This window comes from Stegodyphus dumicola, chromosome 3 (genome assembly GCF_044657685.1).
Source record: "Stegodyphus dumicola isolate Sdum_Otavi_A_Nest chromosome 3, ASM4465768v1".
Lineage (NCBI taxonomy): Eukaryota > Metazoa > Arthropoda > Arachnida > Araneae > Eresidae > Stegodyphus > Stegodyphus dumicola.
Genome location: NC_140770.1, coordinates 77,775,013 through 77,800,665, shown reverse-complemented (window position 1 = coordinate 77,800,665; position 25,653 = coordinate 77,775,013). Strand labels below are relative to the sequence as shown.

Here is a 25,653-nt window from a genome sequence, read left to right as displayed (position 1 = left end):
CAAAGTGAGCAATGGCAACACTATACGAAAAAAAAAATTATCTCTAGCATGCGAGACTGTGTATCGGAAATTCTAAAGATATGTTCCTTTAATATTTTGTAATATTGCTGTTGAATGGAATTTTATGGTTTAAGTGCGAATAACATGATGTTTTATAAATAAGGGTAATACACAAAGTGTTAAAAAAATGGCCCTTTGGATGTAATTTAAAATTTGAAATCTTTCTGATCCCCCCAAACGATTTTTAATTCGCGAGATTTTTGTCATGTTGTAAACTTTGTAGTAACGTTTATTGCTATTTAGCAAAATTAAAAAAGAAAAAAGAAAAAAAACTTCAAAATAAGTTCCGCGGAATATTAGGCTGATGCAGCTCTTCTAGAGGTTCCGTTAGGCAAAATGTGAACCGCAAAATGGAACATTTAATGTAATTTATTAAATATTTTATTGCTACTGTCATTGTTATCTAAAGTAATATTTATTACATTAACGTGGCCTGGTACTTGCTAGGCGTTCAAACCGACCCCTTTTCAAATTAACATAGTATGTACTATGTTAATTTGCATGCATAAAATGATAATGAAATAATGATCTTCTTGTAGTTCTCTCTATAAAATCCATATGCAACTGATACATTTTCAATACTTTTTATAACATTTGCTTTTCTGAGGATACTAGTGGTTGCTCTTCTTAAAAAAGGACAGTTTTATGGGTTCCCCGAAAATAATTGGCAAATTAGATATATGGTATCCGAATCAATAAAATTTGAAAACCAGTTCGCCTAGTAACTTCTCCTTCTTCTACTTGTGATGGTATCCATTCAACTGGTGGAAATCAACATCCATTAAACTAGTTTTCAGTAATTTTTATTTTAATTAAGGCTCTAATATTGATTAAGACTCGGATATTTTGACTAATCTAATTTATTATTTAACAGTACACTCTTCATATTGCAAAATCATAAACAGATGATTTTTTAATTAATTGATAAATAATTTCATAAGCAAGTAAATTTTAAATTTACGGATTAGTTTTGTCACTCACAAAGGAGATTAAACGCATTTCAGTTTTATTTTATTACATAATAAAACTCGTATCACATTCGCTGAGCGTTTATTGAAAGTAATGCAGCAAGAGTTTTGTCTTGACGTTCTTTTGTTCGAAATATTTTCCCATCGTAATCCCGTAGACGATTCTTCTTGCCGGCTCTTTTCAACTTCTAATCGGAAGAAGGTTTCTCTATCTTTTAAGCAGGTGAACTTCACGGTTTTCGTAGCCTGACTAGCGTAATGGAAGAATCCGTCCAAGGTGAGCATGGGAAGGGGAGAGGGGGAAGTAGAACAAGTAAGGAGTTCCTTTGACACCTGTCCCTTTTCATAAAAGAAATGTATGAATATAACCAGCTGTTATTCCGTACGTAAATTTTCTACTGTTGCCACTATTAATGTTGCTGCATGTATCAAAGAATTATCCACAGATTACTGCTATTAATCTTGTGCGGAAATGTGTTAAGCCCAAAGAAAAAAAAATCCAAATGCAGTTCTTAAGAATTAAGCTACAACCATTTTGTTACGTTTGCCTGTAAATCTAATTAAATCCTTTTATACTTATTAATCCTATTATATGGTTCAATTTCATGTTATATGAGGAAGTTAGTATGAAAGTACAAATTATTTAATTTGGAAATTTTAAATGACACTGCATTTATTCTTGAATGCGTTAAGAAAGTGTACAATACCGTTTTAACCAACCACAATATGTTATGCAAACAAGATTCATTCCATTTCAGTACGGCTTAAAACCATGAAAAACATGAATACTAAACTACGTCAGAAATAGTTTTGCTATTGTGATGATTTAATGCAGACTCTAAAAAGCATTACAACATTTACAGGTGCATTACACTATTTAAAAGCTTACATCGCTAACAACATACCATGGATTGATTCTCTGTTTCCCACACTCGAGTAAGAATTTCAGGAGTAAAGCTTGCAGCTTTCTGCAAAGATTCATTGGTTCAGATGTACAAGATTCTGAATCTTTTCATTGCAGATATATTTTCATCTGACATCCCTATTAAGAAATCCGATAACTCAAGATCTGGTTTTTATAGCAGGGAAAAAATTGATCTATTTCACCCAGTCCACTTTACTAAAAAAACTCTTGAACCCTTGAATAGGTCTTCTAAAATCGATGAAAAGTTCTGAGGTGTGCCATTATGGAAGAAAAAAATATACGATTCGATTCTTTCATGTTCTTGATGGGAGAAAATGTTGAAAAACGTTTAAGTTAGCTATATATATATATATATATATATATATATATATGTATTGCTCTTAATAACAGCATTAAGCAGTGTTTTAACCTATTTACTTCAGATTCCTTCTGTATCAGTTAGCAAGTTATCCGCTGTACGTGCCTCACCTGTGAGCTAATTTGTTTTCTGCCGCAAAACTCACTTTCCACCTCCTCGTATTGCTGTTAATAAGTGCATATAAAGCAGAATTGTTCCCTAGTCATTTCTAAAAAAATATTTTTGGAAAATAGTCTGTAGAGTCATTTAGGTTATTTTGATGCTGGAGACGTAAAAAATGAGCAGTGTCCTTGTCGGGACTCGAACCTGGACCTCTAGAAAACGCGCCAAATGTGCTACCGTTACACCACAAAGGCATGCAGAAAGAAGGGAGTAAATGCCTTAAATACTGCCAATTTTAAAGGGCGACTGGGGATTAGGGGACTTAACCCCCAAATCCTGGTGATGAAGAATCATCATCCATCACCTTTTAGTTCGGGCGCCATTGTAGAGTCATTAAGGTTTTTAAAGCAGAAGTGCATGAAATAGGAGCATTGCCCTCACCGGGACTCGAACTTGGACCTTTAGAATACGCGCCGAGTGTTCTACCGTTACATCATGAAGGCATGGAGAAAGGAGGCAGAAAATAAGTTTTACTAACGTAATAGGTTATATTATGTTGTTTGTGGCTAGGGACGATAATATTAACCTAATTTACAAATGTTAATACTTTCCTTTACTCCGTTTGTAGGTTAGGATGCAAAAATATGTTAAAAAGGTTTCCCAAGTCAATTTAGCAAGCAAGTTCTTTCTCTTAAATGTTTACCTTCAGATTTGTTAATTTATTCTGTGAATTTTGGAAGTCTTTGTCTAAGCTTTCATATTGTTCTAAACGTGTTCTAATATCGAGCTGTCATGTGTCGAATTTTGTGTTTTAAAATCTTAAAATGTATATTTTTACTATAATCATTTGTTATTTTCTCACTTTACAAAAGAGAAGTTTTGAATATCAAACTTTTTTTTTTCCACCTGCAAATCGTATCAGGCTGGTATGATTAGTACATTGTGCATTTTATCAAATATTAAAAAGACAATAAGATAGTACTATGTACGATTTCTGCAGTAACGCAGATGGATATTTGCATGTACGTGCTTATTCATTTTCTATGCTAAAAATTCAGCCACTTCACTGATCTGAATTATTTGCATGATGGCCTTCTGATCAGTAGATGTAATTTAAAGTATATTGCATGAGTAGAACAATTCATCACGCTTAAAATTTTGTATTCTGCACTGATACTGAGTTTTCTCCTTGCATATAAATTTATGTATTATGGTAAACCTTTACGTAAGCCATTCGTTTTTATTTTCTTGTATATTTTGTACGCTTTAATTAGTTTTTACTTAATTAATATATTTTCTTGGTAATTTTACATTTTATTTATCGCATCTTAAATTTGTTGTTACGTTCTCTGTTTATATGTTGCTGAGAATTTCTTTATCAATTTGTGCTTATTTGTAAATCTGAATGAATTGATGTGGAATTCTGAAAACAGCTTAAAAAGACTTTAAATTGTTAATCTTTACTGAGCTTTGGTGACATTTTGAATAAAAAACCGGTACTTTAGGTTTTCTTTTTTTCAGTAGATAACAGTAGTGTCCTGCCCACATTGAGCTATGCTATAACTAAGAAGCTGGTGACAACCGATGGCTTAGAATCTATTCAATTCATTACCATTTCAGCCATTTTTTTTTTTTTTTTTTCAGTATAAATCTTGCCATTTCAAAATTAGAATTTTGGACAAAATTAGTCACTTTTGGATTTCGATATAATCCATCCATTTTTATCTAAAACTTTCTATCATAAGCAGCATCGTATAATGCAATAAGCTAACCAAGGGGGGGAGAAAACCACTAAAATTAGGTCATTAAGAAAGATCAAATGCGAAAATAGGCTAATAAAACCACATAACAGTTTTGTTGTACAAAAGGAGAGTGAAGAATCGTACACTTATCTATAAGGCATTTTCCCCGCGTTCTTTGCGTGCCTTCGTGGTGTAACGGTAGCACACTCGGCGCGTATTCGAGAGGTCCGAGGTTTGAGTCCCAGCGAAGGCATTGCTCATTTTTCGTGTCTCCTGCTTCAAAGTAATCCTAATGACTCTACATATCTTTTTTGCTTTTCTACAAAAGTGTAGAAAACAAAGACTAATTTGAGGCAACCGTTTCATAGTGATACCCCGACATAGAGATGCCGCCCCTTTATGAAAGTCGACCGCTTTTAGGAAAAACAGAAATCTTCATAGCGGTACCATGGCATAAGGAAGCGCTTGAAACTGATCGTCGGCACTCTTATGCCAATCGTTTATTGTAAAGACGATTTTCACAAAAGTTATAAAAGCGTTTTTCATTAAAGCGTGCGCACGGTTATTCTAATCCACCTTATTTCTTAAAAATGCATGGATAGTTATAACAATTCAGCGTTTTTCGTACGTGTGCGGTCACTGTTATGCTAAGTCCCCGTTTTGCGCAAAGGTGTTGAAGATTTATTTCATGTCCTGCTTCCGCGCACCTTCATGAAAAACGCCTTGGCATAAGGGTGTTGAGGATGCGTTTCAAATGAGAAACTAATCTTCAGATTGTGCACGCTGCCTTATACCTGCCGCATCCTATGAAGATTTCTATATTTTCGAAAAGCAGTCAACTTGCGTAAAGGTGCGGCACATCCATCTCGGGGCACTCCTGCAAAAGCGTTTCGATTTGTTAGTACTCGTCAAAGAATATTTCTTGTTCGGGCTAAGCTGGAAATAAAACTGCCAAGACTGAGTTGGGAAAAGTCTGAATCGGTAGTTAGTTGGTCAACCAACAGGAACCGGTAGTTAGTTGAAAATATGGCATAGTCTGTTTTAGAATGATGTATCGTTGAGTTTATTACTCAGTGTCAATTTACAACATTCGTCTTGTTTTCTTCTTCATTTGGCCTGATTATTATATTATTCAAGGAGATTATATCGAACAGAAAGTCGTAACAATATACATAACCTAAACTAAGAAATGCCATCATTAAAATAACCCAATAGACGTATGATTAAATACAGTTTAGAGCACGCTATACGATTTGAACAATGTACTGAATTAGATGAAAGGTGTTCTATGGGTGTTCTCAGTTTATTGAAAAATACCAACATAGTAAATCGTGGGCATTTTAGCATTATCAGACGACGTTACTCTCTTTTGCGGTAAAGTAGACAATATCAATGTTAGAAACGCCCCACTTAAAAAACGGGCGTAACAGCGTAACAACATGTCATTAACGTTATTATCTTTTTACAAACCGTAGAATATCAGAACATCAGTGGGGGTGTAGAAAAGTACACAAAAAAAATGGAAATTTTTTTTATTGATAAAGCGGAAACAACATACAGCCCACATGTTTTAAAAAGTACTTTTTTTAGAAATATATTCATTTTTATATAACATGAAGCATAAAATGCATTTATCTGATCCGTGTTTTCTCAAAATATCATAAAACTAATAATATTTCACAGATTTAGTAACTAAATTTTCTAGTTACTAATATTAAGATTATATCACAGTATAATTTCTGTAATATTTCTGAAATGTGCATTGGATGCAAAAAATTATATAAATAAATAAAATCAGTAGTGCATTTTTTATAAAAAGGGAAAAATTGCTTATGATATACTATGTTTAAAAATAAATCTTCATTTATTTTCGGCAAGTAATTTCAAGGAAGCATAAAATTACTTCCAGAACAATGAACGGATTGTTCGAACCTGGTTTTTACAATAGTAATAAGAATTCAGTCAGGAATATGTACATATATAAATTTAAAATAATAGATCTTATAAATTTAATTCTCATCGGTATCATCTTAATGTATGAAAAATAAAGTTGATCATATTACTTTGTTACTTTAAATATTTTAACTTAAAATGAAACTCACTCATTCTTTTAATGTTTATATAGTAAACATTAAAAGAAAACAATTCCTTAAATTTATTACTGAGATACTGGTTATTAACTCCAGTAGAAGTATAATTTAAATATACATATTGTATACATAAGAGGTAAAAATAAGGCTAATTTTCATTAAAGTAAATGTGAAGGAATTTTTACAATTTTTCCTGTATTGAAAAATGGTTAACATATGTTCATTTATTTAATAATTTCATTGTGGAAAAATAGTGAGAAATGTTCTGCTTAAAATACCTCTGATGCAACGTAGTTAACTGTACCTTTGAATTATTCTGTATTTATCTATTTATTTTGTGTGGTATTCGTTTTTATATGTGGCCGATAAAACTGCTGATTACTGGTAGTTCATACCGGATTCTATTGTGGTTGTAAATTATCTTCCTTACCTGAGCTGAATCCAGTTCAGGTCCCTGAATTCATTACATTCAAGAAAGAAGACAGCGGCAGGCCTTGACTAAGGCTTATAGCACTTTACAGCTGACAGTACAATTTAGTCCTGTTTCATAGCATTATCGATTGAGAACACGCTAACAAACAGAATTTGAGGTTTCGTGCCCCTTGTTCTACCACCAAACTCTCGAGAGGATTTCTTCCTTGACAAATTTGTAAGTATTCCAATGCCATAAAGATACTATATATTTGCAAACATCCTTGCCTTCTCCGGGATTTGTAACCATACCCATCAATCTTGCATCACTAACAGCTGTACCAAAGAGGGATGGATGCCGTTTGCGGAAGAACTTGAGGTTTTTTTTTTTTTTTTTTTTTTTCCTAAAGAGGCAATTTGCTCAGAAGGACTATTAATTTCGCTTTGGCATTTTGCGTCGATTGACGCTGAGCGTTGTTTCACTTTTCAAATTGTTGCCACCAAATATTATCGCCCTGTATTATATTTAAAGACATTAAATAATGAAGAATCTTCCTGACTGTATGCACGTTTCTCGCATCGTGATAAAACAACGGTACCTAGAGCCATCAAAATTTGAATAACGTCATCTTCCATAGAATATGGGCATGTGGAAGCCCTAATTTGAATTTGAATTTTTTTTATTTCCGATTTCATATTTTGTAACACAAATTTTTGATTAACAAATTAAAAGGTTTCAAAGCGAGCAATGGCAACACTGTCCGGCCAAAAAAAAAAAAAAAAAAAATCTTCTGCTCGGGAGACTGTGTATCAGAAATTCTAAAGATATTCTTATTTTAAAATTATTTTGCGATATTGCTGTTGAACTGAATTTTATGGTTTAAGTGTGAAAATCATGATATTTAATAAATAAAAGGTAAGACATAAAATGTTTAAAAAAAATGCCCCTTTGGACGTACTTTAAAATCTGAAACCTTTCAGATTTTTTTCTTTTCCTTTCCATAAATATAAGCTAGTGTTCCCGAAAAAAGTCTTCCTTGAAAATATACTTTACCACAAGCAGATCTTGCGTGCTTTGTCAGACGAAGTTTTCTGATTTGATGATAACACGTGATAATATTTTAATGACCTTTTTTCTTAGCAAGCAAGCGCAAATTGCACAGAATTGCATTAAAATAATTTTTAAATGGGTATCTTAATTAGACCGGAGGTTTGGTCGCAATTTGTTTCTTTAATAGTGTGATTTTTTTAAGATGGAGTATGTTTCTTGTTTTTGAGTTTTGCGTGACATGGAAAGTTGCCAGATGCTTGGAGGAAACTGTAATTGATGTCGGTGACGTAATTATGCCAGTGCAGGTGCAGAATTATTTTGGCGGCATGTTATTAATTTGGTATTTTGTAGATGAACAGTGTCGTTAAGTTCTAGACCTAGATCCAAATGAGTGAGTTTGCATGCAGTTATCCCCCTCGCCTTGTATATGTCAAGTGTCAAAAAGTAATAATAATGTTTTAAAACACAACCTTGCAGGCTTGAACTTTTTAAAACTCAAGCGCGTGCTTTAAAAAATAGACATTTCTTTCTCTCTCTTTCTTCTCCCATTATTTTTTTAAAGTCGCAATGATGGACAGAGGCAAGAGCAGTATAATGTGACATTCTTAGAATATGTTTTCTCTTTTATACGATTCGAGAAGAGGGTTAAAGACGAGCTATAACGAAAAACTATCAAAAAGCATTTAATTTTAGTGATGTGCTAAAGCAGGGCTTCTTAAACTTTTTTCAGTCCCGACTCCTTTTTACCATTGAGATTTTTTCGCTACCACAAGGACACCCATAATATTTTAAAAAAATTTGAGGGACCCCCATAAGTATTGCGCAAATCCGACACACGCGTGAGTGAAACTGTCAATTTGTTAACTTGTACTGTAATATGCTATTGCAGTTTCAGGTCATTAACTTTAGGTTTTAATTTTAAGACATTGAACAGTGTGAAAATTTTAAATAAGTAACAGACGAAATGACAGCGTCACGTGCAAAGCAAGGAAAATGAACGTGCGTCGAAACTTTTTTTTTTTTTTTTTTTGTCTGTATTGTCTTATGTTTATCTACTTTCAGATACATTGTGTAAAAATATTTGGTAACTGTAAAATTATTATAATAAGTTTCAAGAAATATCAAAACTGCCAAAATTTTTGGCTTAAGAAACCCTGTTCTAGAGGCTATTTTGACGGTATAAAATTTACTAAGTTATTTAAGGTATTTAAGAAAGGTTTTATCTAACGGTGTCTGAGAATTATTGGCAGAAAGCAGAAGTTGACGGAACAGATTAGTGAAAAGTCATCTGAGATAGGTGAAATAAAGTGTGTGCTGTATTACACTTATGGGAATTTCAAATTCAAAATTTTACCTATAAAAGCATACCAAGAGGCATAAACATAGTTGAACAGTTGAAACTGCATTTTCTGTATACAGATCCATTACTGAAAAATGCATAAAAGTAAAGGGAGAACTTCTATTAAATGCTTAATTCCTTGCTACAAAACTTCTAAAGAAATTTCTGCCCTCCCAAAAAAAAAAAATTGGGGAAGGGGAGCAAATCTAGAATATAAGGTGATGCTATAGAAAATACTTTCATTTATTGGTGCTTAGAGATAAAGAAGTTTTAAGTAGCGAGTACAATTTAACACTATTGTATACTACACCTTTGAAGAATTATTCAAACTAAGAAAAAATAAAAAAACTCCAAACGTTATAAATAAACAAAACTCCAAATGTTAAATTAAAAAAAAAGAAAATTTAACGTTTGGAGTTTTGTTTATTCCGTATACCTCCAAACTACCATTTGCAATATGGCCTTTATTTTCTCCACCTTTGGTCACAGACATGTACTTCCACTCGCAAAAATGTTTTAAATGAAGCAAAGCTTAGTGTTTTCATATTTGTAAAATAAAAATAAATTGGGTAAGTACGAAATCAAATTTTCATTACCTTCCGCTGGTTCGTATACTTACGTTTAAGAAATTTTATATGCATTATAAAACACAAAATATTTGCCTTCCATGCGACGAAAATGGACGCAGATATTTAATTTCAAAATTTGCGATTTTTGTTGTTATTTTATACTTACATTGAAATGTCGATTAACAAATACATTAGAATAATTTGAGGTTGGTTTTTTCCTTAAATGCCATTCACTGATACACTTTTGTTATTTAATAGTATATAATGTTCTCTATTTTGTTGTTATTTTTACAACTGATATGCTAAAAAATTTGCCAAGCAAATAGTTTATAAGTTTTCGTACCTTAGAAATGCGTTATTAATATTCTCATTCAGTTTTATTACTTTAGAATCATAATCCAATGATCATACGAAACAATTCATTGAACTAAAATATTTTTAATTTTCAATTTATGTCGATAAAATTACGAGTTATGACATGAATATGACTAAAATGAAGCCTGCCTGTATTTTCTAGAATGAAAATTCTATAAGAATCTGTGAATAAGATGTCTTGTTTGTTAAAAAAAAATTTTGTTCAATAATTTTCGTGATAATATGCACATAAATGCTCGTCACTTGATCTGTTAATAGTATAAATGTTTTTCCAAGCTCAAATTTTATTTAAGTGTAAAAGCAAACACTTGGCTCTTCAGTTTGTGTACGGCCCTTGACTACGATTTCCGAATTTAGAACTAAATAGCTCGGTAAAATTTTGTCATATGGGAATCATTGTGCTTTTCATAATGAGCGAAACATTTTACATTTTACTAAGTCTAAGAAGGAATAAAACGTTAGATTTCGTAATTTTTACAAAACTGATTTTTTTAAAAATTTATAAATGCCAAAATATGAATAGTATTTGCATCATTTAAAACACTTTTGTTGTTGGCACTATATGCTTAGAACTAGTGTTTTTGAAAATAAAGAACTTTTGTGCACAAGATGTACGCAAAGGTTAGTTCTGCTACTAAAATAATAAAGAATGCTCTGCAATATACTATACTATTTTGGATGTTCTGAACGTATACTAAAATAGAAGAGAAAAGAAAAAAAAGAAAGAAATTTTTAACAATGATGGTGAACATACGCCATAATAAAAGCTTTAACGATAGTAAGAAATTTCAACTATAATGGTGGGAGATGAAATCAGCTGCTTCAAAAATATCCTTTCAAACAAAAGTAATGTTCTATTATAAAAGATCTCCAGGGTTTTTTTACACATCATTATTTAGGTTCTTTTACGAAAGAACTGCTGCTATTAGCCCAAAGGGGCAATTTGCCCAGAAGGGCTATTAATTTCGTTTTGGCATTTTCCGTCGTCCGTTATAAAAGGTCGTTTCACTTTTCAAATTTTGCCACCAAATATTAGAGCCCTGCATTATATTTAAAGAAATTAAATAATGAAGAATGTGAAAAAACAACATTGTGAAAAAACAACGGTACATAGAGATATTGAATTTTAAATAACGTAGTCCTCCACTCGAATATGGGCATCTGGAAACCCAAATTTGGAATTTGTTTTATTATATATTTCATATTTTGTAAAACTTTAACGAATTTTTGATTAGCAAACTCAACGATTTCAAAGCGAGCAATGGCAACACTGTACGAAAAGAAAAAATTCCTCTCCAGCGCGCGAGACAATGTATCAGAAATTCTAAAAATGTGCTTTTTTTTAATATTTTGAGATATTGCTGTTGAATTCAATTTTATGGTTTAAGTGTGAAGAATATGATATTTAATAAATAAAGATAACACATGAAACGCTAAAAAAAGCCCCCCCCCTTGTGCGTAATATTTTTTTTTTTTTTTAGTTTGGAGCTGGTTTTATGAAACCGGAAAACAGTTCCTTGAAATACTACTTATGATATTATGCAATTTATAAATTGACCTTGCATTTGGCAAAAGTATAATCTTGACTAATTTTTTTTTTTTTTTTTTTTTTTTTTTTTTTTTTTACGTTTGTATATTTGTAGCAGTATCTTTTTTTTTTGGGGGGGGGGGTTGTTTTGCGATTTTGCGTCGGAACTTTATAAACGGCTTATCCCTTTTCAAATCGTTGCCACCATATATTATTGCCCTGTATTATATTTGAGGAAATTAAATAATGAAGAATCTGCATAAATGTATGTATGTTTCTCTTATTGTGATAAAACAACGGTACCTAGAGCTATCCAATTTTAAATGACGTAATTCTTCTGTGAATATCGGCAACTGAAAGCCAAATTTGGTTTTATTATCGATTTCAGATTTTGTAAAACTTTAACCAATTTTTGATTAACAAACTCAATGATTTAAAAGCGAACAATCGCAATACTCTCCGGGGGGAGTGGAATCTTTTTATCAGCGCGCGGAACTGCGTATCGGAAATTCTAAAGATATGCTCATTTTAAAATTATTTTGCGACATTACTGTTGAACTAAATTTTATGGTTTAAGTTCAAAGAACATGATATTTAATAAATAGAGGTAACACACAAAACATTAAAAAAAAACGCCACTTTTGGACGTAATTTAAAACCTGAAACCCTTCAGATTTTTTTGTATGATTGATTTGGGGGGGGGGGGGGTTCTTTACTTTTTTTATCAATTTTAATACTTTATGTCGTAAATATAATATTTTATGTCACCGTTAGAATACGTCATAATTTGAGTAATTTATTTCTTTGCCGAAGGCTGGCAACATTGCTTCCTTTTAAATTTCTTTAATGTATAGTCTACACATAGCATCAGTGTAATAAACTTAGCGTCTAGTAATTACTTATTCTTCACTATCATCATATATATTCTGTAATTTCATTTGTATCTAGGCGGAAACCTTATACGTTGTAATTTTGATTGATATGTTAAAAATTTTGTGACAAAATATAGTTATTTTTTTAATGCGCGATTTGTTTATTTATGCATAAGAAGCATCTACATGGAATATATTTTTCGCAATGTGAGCACAGAAAGCCAGTTATGACTAAACTACTAGCTTTATTTTATTATAATGAAATTTATTTACATACTGCATGCAGTCATATGTTAATCCATGATAAACACAGAAAATACCAGGACCTACCAGCGGCCGAGCGGTAGAGTCGCTGAACACTGGTAGTTCGGTTCGAGGTTCGAATCCCGCGAACGGGCTGTCTGCATGGGAGTTTTCGTGTTTTTCCCCATATGTAACGTTTATACGAACCAGTTTCCCTTAGAAAGTCCTCCATGAAGGCATCCCTTCCCTTAGGCAGATAGCCCTCGAGGCTTTGCCATAATCACACACACAGAAAATACCATATAATGAGCATTCAGTTTTAAATGAAAGTAGTAGCGCACTTCATTTAAAGTAAAATTTTGAAAATGTATACTATGGTATTAGTGTATCTGATCAATTTTTTTCTAATAAGACTTGTTTATTTTCGAGAATTTAAACCTGTGATATTTGAACTTATAATGTGAATTTAGAATATTTAATGACAATGTGAACTTAAACTAATGTGAAATTATAATGTTATGTTTTTAAAAGAGAACGTACAATGTTCTTTTCTTGAAAATTAAATGTAGTAAAAATAATACCGAAATTAAGTGCTTAATTCAAAAGATTTTATAGAGACACAAAGTACATACAATGTTTCAGAGAACAAGTTCATGAACGTTATTTTTTACTTTGAGAAATATCATTCATTATTTATGTGAATATAATCTAATTTCTCATAGAAAGTCGTTTCTGTATTCTCGTGCGTTGCCATAATTAATTAAACAGCATCATCATTATTCATTATTTAATAATTCAGCTTTAATATCTCTCAACTCTTGCATTCTTTTTCCCAGTTATTCATGAAAACATGTTAAAATATAAATCGCTGTGACATATAAATGAGATATTTTTCTAAAGAAGTCTGCAGCAATGCAGTTAAAAATTGCATGTTTTTTTTTTTTTTTTTTTTTTTTTTTTTTCCCCAGCTATTTCATTGTAGGAAAAAATTTCAATACAAGGCTAACATAGTCTTTAGAAGCGTTTTTATACTGTTATCAGATTCTTTACAAGCAGGATTCATCTCATGCGGCCTTTGAAGCATTTCAATTTCAGATGCATAAAGTTTTCATGCCATAACCAGGTGCAAGTTTAATGCAAATGTTCGAAATAGAGTTAGTAGATTTTGCTAAGTTTGAAACAATAAGAAAAACAGCCTTCAGAATATCACAACAAAATATTTTTCACCGAGTAATTATAAATTCAGAAAGGTTAATGTGCATCATGAATGAAGAACATGATATTCTTAATTATAGCTTATTTTCAGGGCAGATAATGAAGTAGCTGTGCTTTGGGCACGAATCGGAGCCGCCTGTTCGTCACGAGTGTGCTACAGTACATGTGTAACGCCTGAATTTAAAAATGAAATATTCCTCAATTATTTCGATCAATAATAAATCAATGGAAAATATCAGGAAATCCATTTAATTGTTTTAGTTAATATAAACACGTGTTTTATTGCGATTGTTCGTAATCAGAATTGTTATTGTATCTGAAATATAGCGATTTTAACTTTCGTGAAAGCCCTCGCTTCATATTTTAAGTTCTCCCACAAGTTTATCTATCTACGTATTTATATTTTTGAACTCCTGCCCCGTTCATTGAAATACAATGCGGGGAAACAATTTTGAACCCCGTGCCGAAAGTGTCGAAACAATTGATCAGCCATGCGCTCAGTATATGCAGCGTAAAGTTGAAGGCATACGGATTAATAGCACTCGACTGGAAATTTGGTTAACCTCGCCAAAGCGACTCACTGATCCTTTGTTAAACATGTAATGTAATACAATAAAGAACTAATGAAGGACATCATAAAAGATATATTGATAGAAATAAGATTTGATATAATTTTCTCTTGCTCTTTGCAAATGTAGATAAGACACGGTATAATTTTTATTTGCTTTTATGCTAATTCACTTGAATAATATAATTAATTATTTATAGTATCCGTTCCTTCCTTTTCAGTAATATATTTCATAATTTAGTGAAGTGCAAACACGCACTTGGTGTTGTTGCATAAATCTTTCGCTGGAATTTTTATTGTAAATTCCGGTAGATGCTTTGCTTAATAATTGGAAGTAATAGATATTGCCAAAATATAATGTTTGGCATTTGTTAAATGTGCTGGTGTTCCACACCCACATCTTGCATTTCTAAAAAATCGCTAGAAATAAGATGAAAACTTTCTATGATTTGTTGCTAATTATCCTAGCATAAAATTTACAAATATTATGCTGTTTAAAAATATTGAAGTAAGCAGCACTTTTACTAAATGAGAATAGTAGAGATACGAAGAAGAAAATGACCCGTAGCGAGTTATCGCAGAAGCACGGAAAGCATACAGTATTTTAAAATTCTTTAAAGTAGCCTTTTTTACTTCGTTACAGGTAACAAGGGCCAGATGAAATAATTAATAACGTGATGTCAGCTAAGATTTAAATTTTTTTATCCTGAATGATGACAAAGTATCACCTTAAAATATTATAAAATTTAAATTGTTATAAAAGCCGAGTATTAGCTGGGTATGCGTGTTTTTCCTGCGATCATCGTTCCTAGCTTTAAACTGAAATTATAGTGCTTTGATGATGTTTTAATATTGTGGTAAAGAATACGATAATTTTTAGAAAATATTTTCTGATGATTTCTATTTTTAAATCGGCGTGTGATAGGCTATTCCTTATATATAAAAAAAGGAACGTTGGCTGTTTCTCTAAGGGCTTTATTTTCAAAATTTGTACTTCATATTCTCCCAACAGGTGACTTACCAGGCCTTATCTATACCAACTCTCTATTTGCCTTTGGTTATGAGTATGAATCACTTGATAAACCCACTTGACAGTTTGGCAGTAAATCACCAGAAGAATTGTGTTAATCCTGCTATGGTACCAGCACTCAAATGATAGAATGTCTATCGAGAAACAAATAATTGCCCGGAATATGAAAAGAACAATGTTCACAATGCTTGCTTCCTTACTGAATTCCTAGCCGAATCGTGACAATGAGGACAAATTTCTGGTCATGTTGAGAGACATCTGGCCATTGTTTGTGTGAATGAAAAATGGGGAGGGTTATCAGTATTGTTTTATATATGAAGTAGTAAAATGATGATTGTTAATAAAAATTAAATAGAACTGCTTTATTTTACAGATGCCGAACAGGATCGCTTGAACCGCCTTTTTAAATGTGCTTAAAGTAGAGTGACGACCATCGGAGGGATATGATAGGTCCTCTTCAGGACTTCATCAGCGCATTCTTCTGGTAATGTTGCATAATTTAATATAATAATCTAGTAATGCAGTAAAAATAAGTGCGTAAATTTCTGTGCATTTATTTATTTATGTTCTGCTGCTTTTCGTGATGTATAGTATCGCAATGTTATCCCGCCCCCCTTTTTTTTTTTTTTTTTTTTTTTTTTTTTTTTTTTTTTTATTTGGTTTACGGATGGCAGGTCAACAAACGGGTGGCAAGTCATCTATCGCGAGAATATCTTGTATTTTATAGCATATTTTGCAGCTTGTACCCAAATTAGGGAAGCGTAATTAAGGCTGGACGGATTGTTGTTTTCGAAGCACGAATTCTGAATTTTGAATTTGTTTTATTATCTATTTCATATCCTGTAAAACGTTAACGAATCTTTGATTAACAAACTCAACGATATCAAAGCTAGCAATGGCAACACTGTACGTAAAACAAAAAAACATTATCTCCAGCGCGGAAGACAGTCTATCGGAAATTCTAAAGATATGCTGTTTTTAAATATTTTGTGATATTGCTCTTAAATGGAATTTTATGTGGTTTAATTGCAAAGAACATGATATTTAATAAACAAAGGTAACACACAGCAAGTTAAAAAAAAGAACCTTTGGGTGTAATATAAATCTGAGCTTTCAGGTTTTTTATCTGGATTTTTGCTTCCAAAATGACACTATTTATGTCTGCTATTTTTAAATTATTTGTAATCTGTTACCTGTAGTATGAAAATATATTAATATTCTTTTGCATAAACCAGTGGCAATATTTGTACCGAATACAGCATGTAATGTTCTTCGCTTACGCTCGTGCAGTTTACGCATTAGTTAACGTAAAGAAAATATATCGAAGGATAATAACTTGACTATATTTACAAAACCTTATCAATATGTCGAAAATATTTCCGTATAATCTTAATTGCTAAAAATCAAACTGGACACTTCTATCGATGTGCTGTAAGCTTCACGAAGTCTTAAAATTAACCTCACAGCACAGTATTTCAATTACTTTATTAAACATTTTATTTGGAAAAGCTTAAGCTAATCGATACTTCGTAAAGAACAACAAAATGCAAAAATAGTTTAATAAGATCCTTCAAAAACACAAAGCAAAAACAGAGAGGAAAAAAAATCTTAAACAATTTAAAGCAGTAAAACAGATGAAACAAACATATGCTTTGGCAGCTTGACTGCATGTTTAAAACTCAAAGTTATGGATTTTTACCGTTATTATTCACATGCTTCGTTACAGTGCGGCGATTAATTGCAGCGCCAGAGGAAGAAAATTAATGGTTGACTTTTATTTTATTGTTTCATTGTTTTCTCGGTTATTTTTGATATTTTTGCTTCCTCTAAGAATTTACTTCCTCTCTGATCTCTCTCTCTTTTTTCCTCTTTCTCTCTCTCACTCTCTTTTTTTTATTTAAATTTCTCTGCGTGTGAGTGTGTGTATGTACTTTTTCCTTGCATCTACTGGTGTAATAAATGGTAATAGCAGTAAGGCTGTCACTGGCATACTCGATGAAATATTTTTTATAGAGAATTAAGTTAAATTAATATTCCCTTTCTGCAATCAATTCACGCAAAATAAGTACACGAAAAAAATTAAACAGCCAAAAATTATTAAGAACCGTCGAAATTAATTTTGTCTTATTATTATACTTTAATGAAAATAAAAATTCGCATCGTTCACGGACTGGATAACTTATAACTGTTAGAGTAATGGTAATGAAAAATGTTATAATTTCCTTCAGCAAATTTTAATCAGCATATATTTGTAATAAAATACAAGAACAGACACTTATTTAGTTTTCTTCTTTCGTAATTAAGGAAAAAAGAAAGCACATTTGTCAAAAAATGGGGGCAGGGTTTGTAATTATATAAACATTTAATCGCATCAAGAAAGAACGGAACGTGGAATATACAAAATAAATGTGCCACCAGTATTTTTTCATTCATTTGAAAAAATTATAAACAATTTTTTTTTAGATATCACAGAAGGTTTATTTTCTTGTTCATAGTCTTGCACACAATGGTGTAACGTTTCTATTAAATCTCAGTTGCAGAACCTTGGATTACATTTTCAACGTTGTACATGCAGAAATCTCATCTGGATACTAGCCATTTTTTTTAAATAATCAAATTACAGTTACTAATTGTCTACAGTAAATGTGATTGAACACTCTCAGGAAGGATGTAAGCTATTCTTGCGGGAGTGGCATAGTCTTACAAAAGTGTCCTGCATTCGTGTGTAATTACAGCAAAATAAACAGTCGGAACTTGTCAAAAGACGAATCAGAGATATCGCCTAGGGTCTGCTAGTAAAGGACATGCGCATATAAGCAACATAGTATGTTCAAAGTCAGCACGAAATCGGTGAGTGAAGTTGTTACTGACACACCGATTGAACAGCATGGAGTTGCTGTAGCAATGCGATATGTCCAACAGACAATCCCGTAGACAACATCAGAGGACATTACATTAGATCAGATAAGAATTAGAAAGCTGCAAAATGCTCGAAGACTAATTAGAATGGCCAAGGAATTCGATACCACATATAAGACAGCAATACAATTTTGGAAGCTTTCGGACAAATGCTCCCGTCGTTTCGAACGCCAGGAATAGATATCCAAAAATTTAGTAGCAACACAATGACGGTAGGCAAATATCTTATCTTACAAGCACGGAGAGATCGGCGCCAAATAGCGGGTAAAATCGCAAGACATGTACAACACACTGTGAGAGCCAAATATCACATTTTACTGTATGGCCAGGAGATTGCATAAAGTTTTCTTCTCGATTTTGAATATGGTGTACGCTACTGACGCTTAACCATGCAAATGGTGTTTTTTATGATGTTGGGAGCTCTGGAGATCAGAATGTCAAATGCTGTTTACGGAGGAGAGCGGGTTTAATCTCACTAGCGATTCCAGACGCCGAAGTATCTTTAGAGAGTAGAAAACACCCTTTCAGCATCCAGAAACGTCGAAAGGCACTTGCTTGGAGGAGATGGGTTTTAAGCTTAGTGGTCGTCCGCAGTTCCGTATTTCTTCAGAAAGCTGTTAAGTACTTACGGGACTGGTCACTAACGGATTTCCAGTACCTTCAAAAAGGGGAGATCAAACAAGTTAAGATTTTACATCAAATACCGCATAAAGAATGAAATATTGATCCAAATCATGCATACTTTCCATGGTCAGAATTTAAGGTGTTTTTCTCCCTCCTTTCTTCATGCCTCGTGGTATACCGGTAGCACATTCAGCGCGTATTCGAGAAGTCCACGGCTCGAGGCCCGGCGAGGGCACTTCTCATTTTTCACGTCTTCTGCTCCAAAATAACTTTACACGGATTGAAGAAGGAAGATGTATTGACATATATTTGGTATGATATATTTCGCCGTATTAGCTCCAGCTATCGCATTCCTTTTGTGTTTTAACTCCTAAAACCGTTATATTTTTTATTTTCGAAAACTTTTAAGGCAAAATTTCTAAAAAACTGTCTTGGTTGATTTATTTCTCAGGTTCGAACAATAGCTCTGTGATAGTCTGCTCAAAAGGTACTTAATCGTGCAGTCTTTCTGAAACATTCTACACTGACGAGCCAAAACAATATGAGCCTCCTGACATTTTTCAGTGAATTCTTCTGGATGACGTGGAGGGCACTTGATTAAGTGGTAATGATATTCAATTGCTGCTAGAAAAGTTAAGGAATCCTTCCTGCAGTTACTTTTGCGAATCAGAAAAAAGGCTGCTAATCTAAGAGAATTTGATAGAGGGCAGATTGTAATGACCCTAAGACTCGGAACGAGTATATCAGTAACTGCACGACTAGTAAGTTGTTCACGATCTGCCGTTGTTAGTGTTTATGCAAATTGGATAAATGATGGTGAAACCAGAAGTAGACGCCAAGGTGTTGGATGAAACCACCATTAAAGATAAAAGACATCGGAGAATGTCCCGATTGGTACAACAAAATCAGAGCCAGACAATGTCCAACTGGCAACTGGCATCCCAGTATAAGTCAGGTCCATGTGCAAATGTTTCGGAACACACAGTTCAGCGGACACTGTTGTATATGGGACTACGCAGTGGACATCCCACTCACATGTGCCTCTCTTGACCAAGCGTCATTATCAACTACGCTTACAATGGGCTCGGGAGCATCGAAGACTTTTCCCACGAATAAGTGGAAGACAGTTGCCTGGTCGGATGAATCACGATTTCTTATTCATCACGTCGATGGTCGTGTGAGGGTACGCTGTCCTCGAGGAGAACAGTTGCCCGCTGCTGTACAGCAGGTCATACACAAGCTGGTGTGCTGGTGGTATTATGCTTTGGAGAACGTTCTTATGAGCTGCTCTTCGACCCTTAGTTGTGATAGAACAAACCATGAAAGCTTCTGATTATCTATCTGAACATACTTGTAGATAAGTTGCACCTTCACATGGCGTCTGTCTTCCCAACTGGAAATGGAATCTTCCAGCTGGACAACGACCCATATTACAAAGTTCAAATTGAGTTGAAGTGGTTCGAGGAGCATAAGGATGAATGTCCTAGTCACCTAACTCACCAGACCTATACTCGATGCAGCACACTTGGGATCTCATGGAGCGGAAGCTCAGAGCTCAAACACCACCATGTCTGAATATTTCGACTTTGCGAAACCGCTGCTTAGACATTTGGTACAACCTATCTCTAGTCATCTACTAAGAGCTTGTAGCATCTATGCGGAGGCGAGTTGCATCTGCTTTGCAAGCCAAAGCTCGCGCAGCGCGTTCATGAGTATGTGGTCATAATGATTTGGTTCTTCAGTGTTTATGATATGATAACATTATTAAATATTATAATAATAAATTTTATAAATACGAAAACATTTTAGTTGACTTCTTAATACTCATAACTCTCTTTTGAAGCATTTACGTGCATCTATTTCTCTTCAAGGATGATTCTTTTTCATATACTCTATTTATAAAAAATAAAATAAAATAAAATGCAAATTAAAATTTTGAATACTTTCACCCAATAGAAAATTCTTGAGTTATTAAAAAGTGCACTAAGAGTTGAGCTTATTGAGTTCTATATAATTTATTCTGCATAAAAAATCTTTAAATATAAAATTGGAAAAATACTTCCTTTATTTGTTGCAGACTTGAGGGTGTAAAGTTAGCTTAGAATAAGAATAATAGATAGAATAAATTGTTCACTTAGAATAAATTAATTGTTTAGAATGAGGAGGATCACTTTGATGCATTGTACAGCAAACTTCTAATTATTTCTTTCGGAATGAATTTTTTAAATATTTTGCTGAGAATAAATTTTTGACTTGCCTTTTAACCATAATTGTATTTTTCTTTGCAAATTTCAATAATAATGGACTTTTTTTAAAGTTTCACATATTGTGACATTCAGTCAAAAATTTCAGTCAAAAAAGTTTCTTTGCAAATTTCAATAATAATGGACTTTTTTAAAGTTTCACATATTGTGACATTCAGTCAAAAATGAATTTTCAATCATTCACAGAATCACACCGAATTCGGTCGTTTTATGAAGAATCAAAATTTTGCTGAAAATTGAACTACTTTGACACGATGTTTTCACGACAAGTCGTTAGTAATGCATATTTTAATAATTCGTCTGAAACGATAAGTTATGTAAATACAGCAGGGAATTTCAGATTTCATTTAGTACATCTTAAAATTATTTTTTCAGAAGTAAATGGTCTCATTTTTTTAAAAATTAATTAAAGAACTATTTCAGCTTCTAACATAAAATTTCTCTTTAAACCGAAAAAGATTCCACTAGTAATATAACATGAATTTTTTATTTTTATCCTCAGAGAATATCTTTAGAATATTACAAATAAAATTTCACGCCAAGTGAATATAAAGTAATTGACAAAAGGTAAAAAGAGCTTATAGAAGAAATCCGCTTTTGTTATTCAACAAAATGAAAAAACAGTGGATAACTTGATCTAACATTGCAATAAAATATCACCCTTGCTGAATTTTTCTAAAAAATAATTTCAGAATAGCTTTCTAAATTATTCCATTTATTTCCTGTGGAAAGAAGGGAATAATCTCTAATTTTTATTTTATGCTTTCCCATTATTTTATGGCAATTTAAAAAATGCTCAGCGTCTGGCTTGGAAAATGTTATTTGAAGTATATTAATCCATTCCCTACAGGCAACAGGAATATTAAGGGCTTTATTTATTTTTTTTCTGACAGACAGGATTATAAACTTGTATTTCTGCAGAAATTTTATTTGCTAACTTTAAACAACGCAAAATAAATTTTGTGGCATGTTTTATTCAGTTTAAACCAAAATTTATCGTATCTTTGTATTAATTCAAAACATTAAAAGCCCTACAAGATTTCATTAATCCTAGCAAACAATTAATTACCAAACCTATAATAAAGGAAAGAAATGTCAGTGGAAAACGATAAGCCCATATCTTCTGAAATAGTTTTACATAGTATCTGAAATTAGAATGAAATGCTGGAGATATACAAAATAACACAACTAGTAGAGGTTTAAGAGTTCTAAAGTAAAACCTTAAAAATTATAATTGTTTCTGTTAAGCTATCTGGTCTAATCGTTTTTAAAATATAATATAAATAATGATGAACTTCTGTCTTTAAGACTAAAAAATAATTTCATTATTTGTGTGTGTGTGGATGAAATACAAACCTAATAAAACTAAATACGAAGGAAATTAATTAATCTAGTTAACTATAAGTAAATGACATGTAATTAACAATTTTATAATAACATGTAACCATATTTAACTATAAATAAATAATATATAACTAAGCTACAAATAACATAATAAATAGCTATAAACATATGCTATATAAATAAATAACGTATAACCATAATTAACTATGAATAAATAACATTTGTATAAATACATAACATCAAGATAAAACACAAAATCACTACTTAGAAGTTAATACCTTATTGTTGTATGAGACTGCATAATGTTGGTGATTAACTTATATTTATTCATATATTATAATTTTCAAGCATCTTCTAATTCTTTATGTGTATGTTATATTTTTCAGTATTAAAATAGCAATATATTTAGCAAAGCCTTTCCAAAATTTTATATTTCTGCGTTACGCTATCATGTAATCATGAAAATAGCCAGTTCTCACACAAGTGCCGTTCGGAGAAGCATCGGGTTTTCAGTTTATCTTTCAAATTTAATTATACTGTAACTATTAAATAATATTTCAATCGATTATATTATAAAAAGTATATTATTAATATTTCATCCGATAATATCATCATGTGGAGTCTTTTTTCACAATTTAATAGAGAAAAGTCTTGTGTTATTAAATCATAACTGTGAACTTTTCTCCACAAAGCCGCTTCCGCACGGGCTTGCAGCAAATACTTCGCGCAAGCAAAGTCTACTTCTTGCTAATAAATCCCCCTGATCTGAATCATAGCAGATCCATAAGTTCATTCGCCTTCAAAATTTCTATCACCTAATTAGGTCTCTTCAATAAATCTTCACGCACCAAGGCAGCACAACTAAGTAGATGTTGCGCAGCAGCTTCATGGTTTTTATATTTGGCGCAAGTGTGAAAGGTTTTAGTACCACGGGAATATATGAGAGACCTGAAATGAACCGATCCAGAGCCGTTTGGTCCTTCTTGTCACCCTTGAAACCAATAGCAGTACCAGGATTTGTTCTACGTTACCCTGAGTGTGTCGGCAGCTGTCTCCAGGAATTGTTAAAAGCCTCTCTTCTCGAGTATAGTTCAAAGTACGTCAAAGGTTCAGCATAAATCTGAGGCATGAAAATACCCTTCTTTGCTAGTTTATCAGCTATATCATTATATTTTAGATTTACATGAGATGGTATGGAGGACAGAAGAATGGGAAAAGATCTTGAGTTTTTGAATAACTAATAAGTAATTCCTCTCACGTCTCTAATACTCCAGTTATCTAGATATTGGATTACATTTCGGCTGTCCGTAAGGATCCAAGTTTCCCAGATAAACGTCGCTCTAACACTCGAGAGATATTTTTTCCACTCCAAATTTAATTTAACAAAAGCCCCGCTACCAGTATGTCCATGTTCATTCTTACTTTCATTTGTATATATCAGAACTGCTTCAACAGGTATTCTATTAATCACTTCCAGAGCAGCCTGTCTTAAGTATTTAGGATGTTGAGAGGACTTACTAATATTAGCCAATAACTCTGTTTAAAATACACACCAGACAATGAGTCCGTAGGGGATGCGATAGGTTTTAAAGAATTTAAATTCAACAGAACACTACAATGCATCGAATTTCTAGCATGACTGAGGGAACTATTCCTTTTTAATCTTCAATTACTTTGCCAACCATTCAAAAAGATTGCAGTACGATATTGATCACGAAAGCTTAAGAGTTTGCTACGGTAAGATTAGGGATATTCCTCAGCCGCAAAGGTTGCAACAACATTAGGCCTGTTTATTGCCAAACGATGTAAAAACTAATGTCACGAACCATCCACGTTTACCCAGCCAAATCGATAACGGCATTTTTTTACGTGAATTTTTTTAACTCAGTGCTTTGTACAAATTCTCTAGTTAATATTATATTTTAGTCTTATTTAAAACTTAGTTTCCTCTTTCCCAATAAAGTTCATTATTCCATTACGTACCGTATGTTCTTTTTATTTTGAATGCTGATTTAATGTACTTGACCAAATGTATTTATTCTCCAGATGAAACTGCTTGAAGATGCAGCCAGTTGTTAACAGTAATTTTTCTGTCAAATACACTTGTGCTAAAAAATCAAAAGCAAATGCTAAAAGGAAAGGTAAGTATGCAAAAAGGGAATTAAAACATACAGATTACATATGAGGTAGATGTTGCATCGCCGAATGCAAATAGGTAACCAAAATTACCATAAATCGCAATTCCGCAGTCACACCACAACGCCTTAAAAATTGGCGTGCTGAACCTATGCGTCAGTTCTCAAGTAACGATAGTTTCGTATAATTCGAGAAAGCCAAAGCCAAGCATGAGCCGAAAACACCATTTGCGCAATGAAATACTTTGGAGGGCTGTCAGGATTTTTCAAGTTGGTGCAAGACAATCCACTGTTGTGAGAGAGCTGAATGTGCATTATAGTATCGCCACCAAATCGTTACCAAAGGGATCAAAACACCTGCAGAAGAGGTGGGTCTGGACGCCGGAGGGTTACTACAACGCTTCTTATTGCTATGTGCAAGATGCCGTAGATAACATTGCACGACAACTGGCGTCGCATCTCTCTGCTCTGCAAAACGGCCAATGTCCCGCCAAATTGTGTAGCGTCGACTGCATGAAGGTGACTGTACGCCTGACGATCTGTGGCTTGTGTTTCTTTGTCCCCATCACATGTCAGAGCACTATTGAATTGGGCATCTGATCATCGCTTTTGATACCAGAACAGTGGGGCCACGTACTCTATACGGATAAGTCTCAATTTAAAATCCAGAACAATTCCCGAAGGGCAATGATGTGGCGAGAGTCAGGGACACGCTATCGAGCGCTGAATGTCGTCGAAAAATACCATTATGGAGGAGAAGGCTTACTTGTATGGGCTGGGATAGCAACGAACAGCCGCACGGACTACTATGTGATTTTTGGTGGTTATGTTACAGCCATCCGATATCGCGACAAAATTCTGCACCGTCTTGTGCGCCCTTTCATCGCTGCAATAGGTACAGATGCGATATTTATGGACGGT

General features: G+C 33.0%; 2 protein-coding genes across 11 annotated transcripts in view; one reads left to right on the top strand and one right to left on the bottom strand.

Moving 5' to 3' along the window:
• The window catches only part of LOC118187993 (latrophilin Cirl-like), a 1,172,776-nt gene that overhangs the window by 610,940 nt on the left and 536,183 nt on the right, over nt 1-25,653 (top strand). For all 8 annotated transcript variants that reach the window (XM_085813010.1, XM_085813006.1, XM_085813005.1 and 5 more), the window contains one exon: nt 15,820-15,930. In XM_085813010.1, coding sequence (XP_085669136.1) covers nt 15,890-15,930 — 41 coding nt within the window. In that variant the 5' untranslated portion in view covers nt 15,820-15,889. The remainder of the gene's footprint in view (nt 1-15,819; nt 15,931-25,653) is intronic.
• The window catches only part of LOC146998031 (uncharacterized), a 147,888-nt gene that overhangs the window by 54,240 nt on the left and 67,995 nt on the right, over nt 1-25,653 (bottom strand). The window lies entirely within an intron of this gene.